The sequence below is a fragment of the Muscardinus avellanarius genome (assembly GCF_963383645.1).
Source record: "Muscardinus avellanarius genome assembly, chromosome: 15".
Taxonomy (NCBI): Eukaryota; Metazoa; Chordata; class Mammalia; order Rodentia; family Gliridae; genus Muscardinus; species Muscardinus avellanarius.
In genome coordinates this window covers 73,153,219-73,159,438 of record NC_137801.1, presented here as the reverse complement: position 1 = coordinate 73,159,438, position 6,220 = coordinate 73,153,219, and the positions used below count along the sequence as shown (strand labels likewise).

Here is a 6,220-nt window from a genome sequence, read left to right as displayed (position 1 = left end):
CACAAGTTTGAGGCCAGCCTTAGAAATTTAATAAGTCCTATGTCAAAATAAAGAAAAAGAGCTGAGGGTGCAGCTCAGTGGTAACGCATGCCTGGGCTCAATCCCTAGTACTGGCAAAACAAAACAAAGTAAAACAAAACCCAAACAAAAAAACAGAAAACACCCAAGGAATGAAATAATAGGAAATTCTATTTGAGATGTGAGAAGGAAATCCACAAATAAATCCAAATGCCAAGTATCACAGAGACTGTGGCATAGATCTATGCCGTTGGTGGCATACCTTCAGTGGCCTCCTGGAGGGATGCTTTAGAAGCTAAGGAGAGTGGGTGAATATGGTTGGATGGCAGGAAAGACTAAGATAGAGAAGGAAGGACTCCGTTAAAACTAAAGGGGTACATTGTCAATTTACATTCAAGGATGATAGGACATAGGATCCTTATGGTTCAACTAACTGAACCAAATATTTGGGGGCCTCCTACTTCCATCAAAGGTTTCTTCTCATTCAGTCCAGGCAAAGAGGAAAGGCAGAGGCCCAGGACCCTGGGAGGTTCTGTTTCTCCAATATGGTAAAAGGATTTGCTCAGCTTGGTAAGCCCACAGACAGTGACTGGCAGAAATATAAATCACAACAGGCTAAGTACATAATTCTAAAGACAGATAAACATTGAATCATATGAAAATATCAAACAGAGCATACAGCTGGACAACTTCTAGAAATCTGGAGGACAGTCTATCAGAGGCAGAAATGGGTGGACTCAGAAAGCAGTCTAACTTTGCAGCAAACATTTCTAGAGAGCCCTTCTTGTTTTCCTTCTCTAAGAACTGGGTCTCACACACAGATCCTACTCAAGAGGTAAAAATAGCACCCATAATAATACCATGTGACTTAAATTCCTGACCCTTGTGAATTGGGTTGAGGTGAATACCCAACTGTAGCTGGACCAGGCAGACATTCTCTTCTGAGGAAATTTGTTCACTGAGAGTTTTAAGGTTTCAAATCCCTGGAGTGAAAAGCTTGATAGAACTAAAATGAGCTAACTCTGTTTTATCATTCTTATCTACTCCAAAGGCAAAAAAAAAAAATTAATTGGCTGAAAGAGTATAAACCAGTCCCAGTGAAATAGTCAAAAAGAAAGAAAGTAACCTCATTTTGTGACTTTGTTTTGTTCTAATTATTCAGGAGAGTCAGCTGTGTACTTTAATTATGGGTGCATTGAGATAGACCCATGTCCTTCCAAAACATCTTCTTTTGCCTGAATGATAGGATGCATGCCCATGCCATTTCCAGATACGCTTAGGTGAGCCGACCTCAAAGAAGCCTGTGTCCTGGCTTAAGCAAGGCATTTTGTGAGTGTCAGCAACCCAAATGACAAGAGAATTAGATATTATGAGGAATTCAGATTCTGGATATAATACAAAGTGTCTCACATACACTATAGGCATGAGGGATGAATACACAAAATGGGATGTTTCTTCCTACTTCCCTAAGAATTGTGGGGAAGCAATTCCTAGAGATAGAAAATGAGAAATTATTTAAGGAAGAGCTTTACCAACTGTTTGAAGAGAAGCAGAGATCTGGACTGGTTGGAAGGCATTAAATGATGGAGAGTACAATGGGACAATGGACATCCATTAGGAGAAGACCCAGTGTGGTCACAAGTCTCTTAGGACCTGCTTAAGATGCTTATGCTAACTAAACCAGGATAATCTCCCTGTTTTGAGATCCTTAATTTAATCACATTTTCAAGTCTGTTTTGCCACATAAGATAGTAGCATGCTCACCAATTCCAGGAAGTAGAAATAGATATCTTTAGGAAGAGGGCAAATTTTAGATTGCTACAGTCTTTTGCATTTTTTCTTTATTCTATTTTCTTTATATATCTGTCTATCATTATCTATCATCTGTTTTTGGTACTAGAACTGAACTCAGGGTAATTCTGCTTCTGAGTTATACCCTCAAACTTGTTTTTTGAAAAAAAAAAATTGAACCGGGGGAATTCTACCTCCAAGTTACACTCCTAGCCCTTTTTATTTTATTTTTATTTTTAAAACAGGGTCTCACTAAGTTGCTGAGGCTGATTTTAAATGTCCCCTCCTCTATCTCAGCCTCCCAAGTACTAGGATCACAGGTGTGTGGCACTCTGCCCTGCTTCCTGTACCACTTTCTAATGACTCTCTGGTAGACAGCACACAACATGGTTTTCTTTAAAAAAAAAAAATCACTCGGATGATTTTCTTTCTTAATTGGCATATTTTGACAAATCACTATCCATACAAATTAAACACAAAAGCATACACATTTAAACTACAATTTTATTTTTGTTCTCTGAGACAGCAGACACAGAAGATCGTGTCATGGGGTGGAGAAGGAGGCTGAAGGATAATGAGAATGAGAGGGCAAGTTTAGGGTGTGGAAAGAATTCCTCCTGAGTGAATCTTCACTTTGGAGACCGGTTCATGATGAAATGCATACAAATTTGAGCTGCTGACCTATGCACCCTAATCCTTGAATTTGCAGACATAGGGTAACTCATTATCACAGTTATAATCTCTCCACTGCAGAAATCCTGGAGAGACAGAAGTGGTAAAGGGAAAAGGCTTGGTGGATCTTATGAACACAATAAAAAACTGTATCAGAATCTTATCCAGATATTAAACCCTTTCCTTTATGATTGCTGTGTCCAACTCCAGGGGAAGGAGACCCAAAAGAAGGAGAGGTGGGAAGTGACAAGTCAACATTGCATTTTATGCTCAGGATCCCCTGATGGTGAGGCCCAGGAATGCAGAGGATGGGAGAAAGTCCAGACAGAGGGGCTTCCTCTGCTGCTCACCTGAGGTTCGTGATAGGCTCCCACAGTAGCCACGGTCAGAAGCAGTAACAGGATTCCTCTCCCACTTGAAGTAGTTCAGCACATCAGTGCTGCTCCACTCCCATCCCTCTCCGTTGGGTTCTTGGCCCTGGAGAGCAGGGGAAAGCCAATGAAAGATATGGCCATCAGAGCTCTGCCTGCATCATCCCTCATAAGGACAAACCATGACTCCCCATCCTTCTGGAGTTCAGTGTCCAGTTGTGCTGCCGAGAGCCCTCTAAAGGGATGAGCTCCTTGAATTCCTTACTCTGGCACTGACTTGAAAGTCCCAGTCAAGTATCACAATAATGAAAGAAACACTAAAAGTAATTATCTTCCTTGATGAGCATAAGCGTTACAGGACATGTATCTCTCTCTGTACTCAAAGGCAGTATTATTCCATAAAGAGAAAATATGGATGTCATGATAATTTAGGAGGATATCATACAAGCCAATGCAGATTGTCTAAAGCTCAGAGAACTGACTTCTAAGACCTCTTGTGAAAATTGTGTCAAAATCAACCAACAGATCCATTAACTTCATCTGATGGCTAGGCACCTCCTCAGAACTCAGGTCTTCAGAGGGCTTCCAGGATCTCCTTTACCCAAAATGTCACCCAAAATCTGAGCTCTATGTGCCCTGGGGTACTTTCTGAGGCTTCAGTAGGAGTGGACCTGGGTAACAATAGCCATTTGGAAAGTAATACATAGAAGACAAAATCTCACCTCAGTGGGGTCATGGAGACCAATCCAGACGTGTTCATAGTTGTTCACAGTGCTCTTGACCAAGGAGGACACAAATGAGGCCTCACCCCCACTAAGGACAGACACGAGGTATCCTGAGGGCCGCTTCTGGCAGGCCAACTGCATGGGTCATTGAGAAAATGAAAGGGAGCCTGAGATCTCAATGGGCAATGGCAGGGAGGGGTGTGCATGTGTCAAGGACAAGGGTGCCCAATGCTCATGCCCCAGGAACCTTGGAGACTGGAGAACCCTCCCCCTATGACACACATGCCCTTCCCTGTGACCCCAAACCCAGCTGTCAGCACTCACATCCGCATTTCTCCAGGACTTGGGACTCTTGAACAAGGCATAGCAGTGGGAGCCATAGGCCTTGGCACCCGAGGGACAGCGGATGCGTGGAGAGGATGCGTCCTTTTGGGAGTCCTCACCTGGGGAGGAGGGAGATGAAGAGAGGGAAGGGTTGATGCGAAGAACTGGAAGTGGTATGATACAGAGGGCACTCTGGCAATTGATTATGAGGCTGTTTTATAGAGGAAAACCATGTCCAGACTACCTCTCTGCCTTGCTTTTGTTTCAGAAATTCTTGATCTCAAAATAAACCTGCTACTTTAGATGCTATTAAGGTGGGAATCATCTCCCTTCATTTCATCCTCTTTTTGACTCAATAGTTCAGAACTCCTCCCAGTCTGGACTGAGGATTCCTACACTGCTTTCTCCAACCCTTTTCTTCTCTAGTAGTCATTACAGACCTATTTCCACTTTCCCTCTTCCAATCCCACAACATAAATTTAAGTTTTTGACAAGATGGGACCCATCTCATGCCATTGATGCTGAATTACTCTGGAACCTCCCCCCACTGTCAACCTGAAGGAAGAAGGCAGGATGGTGGAGGAAAAGCAGGCAGTTTCTCTGAGTGTGGATGAACCTCAGCGTTTGCACAGGAGACATTCAGGGGCTTTCTGCCTCTTCTTGGCTCTGAACACTCTCATAGAACCCAGTGCAGAGGCAGAGAGATCTCACCTTGGACCTGAGACAGGAGCATCAGGCAGGACAGCAGCATCCAGGACATGCTTCGGTGGGCCAGGGGAGGCAGCATTGTGTCTGTGAATGAAGAGACATCAAACTCACTGAAGGAAGTGTATTCACAGAGGGTCACACAGGCACCCCCTTCCTCTTGGCTTTCCCCTGTTTGCTCCTGCAAGGATACACTGATCTTGGCCCCAACCATTCCTATCTACAGCCCTGGAATGAACTAAAGAGTCTGTAGTCTCTGCTTCCCCAGGCAGGTCCCAGGCCTGGCACGGCTGAGTCTCAGAGCATCTTCTTTGGGCTCCACTCACCTGTCTTTCAAGGATCTGTGATGGTTTCTCAGGACTGGAGCACTGGACTTTTATAGAGGAGATGAAGGAGAGGCAATGTAATAAACCACTGCAATGCCCTTACAGGCCGGGGGCCTGGCTAGGTCTTGGCAGATATTCAAGGAGATTCCCACCAAGGGGAGGAGACTCTTCCTGGCAAAGCCTGGGAATCACCACAGCTGCTCCCTCTTTCCTTTTAGCCAGGCAACTCTTACCCCAGGACAGGTGAGATTGGAACTTTTCCACTATCTCCCAGATATCCTGTTCTGAGAAATGTTAAGAGGATGAAGCAACCCCATGATACATGTTATGGTGTTCCATAGTCCTGAAAATATTGTGACCTTTCATATTAAAGGATAAGAATTGTTAGCAGTGTACTTTCCATCACCCTGAAAGGACTTGCACCTGTTAGCACACATGTGCACTCCTCTGTACCTATCTAGAAAAATTCAACACCAATTAGGAAGTCAAAATTGGTTGGGTTAGTTATTGGTAACATTGGGGAACATGGCATATTAGTTAAAGAAAAAGAAATAATTTAAATCAAGGGAAGAAATAATGGTTCAGAGTCACTGTTTCAACTTTATACTGCAATGTGAAGGAAGCTTGAGTTAATCTTGTAAGGAAACAGTCCAGGCAGGACTCTAAGGACCAGTCACTAAACAGCCTTTCTTTCCAGCTGCCTCTGCATGGGAAGACTTAGTAATATAGTTCCTTAGTAATTTGCAACGCTGAGCCGGCAAGCTGATTCCTCAGCATAGCATCCTCAGAAAGTGAGCACCCACCCATAGGTGTCTTCAAGACCCTGTCAGTATGGCTTTGAAGGTGTCATTTTCATGACAAAATGTCATTTTGTTATGCCTGCATTGACATTTGCACTTGACATGCCAAGGAAATGGTGAAATGTTCTGGTGCCTGAGCATTAATTAAGATTGTGCTATTAACCTGTGTCCTTCATCTGTGTGCACTTGCGAAAAGCAAGATGGACATTTTCACTTAAACATGCCCTTGCACTAGAGGAAGCAGTGAATGGAGTTAATCTTAGCAAATCTTACGCCTTGAATACATATCTCTGAATATTGTCTACGACTAAGTTGAAGTCTGCATATGGAAACAGGGCTATTGCCTTGAGGAAAAACATTTGCAACTCTGAGCTGTGACTCAGTGTTTTCATGTGACACCACTTTTCCTTGAAAAATGAACTGCCAAACTTCAGTTACACACATATTGGTACTTTGTTGAAATATTTTCTAAACTTAATCAGAGGGAG

General features: G+C 43.3%; 1 protein-coding gene across 1 annotated transcript; it reads right to left on the bottom strand.

The window, feature by feature from the left end:
- Positions 1–2,499: 2,499 nt before the first annotated feature.
- Positions 2,500–4,688, bottom strand: LOC308273837 (regenerating islet-derived protein 3-alpha-like; the record flags this gene model as incomplete). The annotated part of the gene is made up of 5 exons (XM_080711201.1): positions 2,500–2,567; positions 2,832–2,958; positions 3,575–3,712; positions 3,902–4,020; positions 4,613–4,688. The coding sequence occupies 5 exons, from the start codon at positions 4,686–4,688 to the stop codon at positions 2,500–2,502; spliced, it is 528 nt and encodes a 175-aa protein (XP_080567327.1).
- Positions 4,689–6,220: the final 1,532 nt, after the last annotated feature.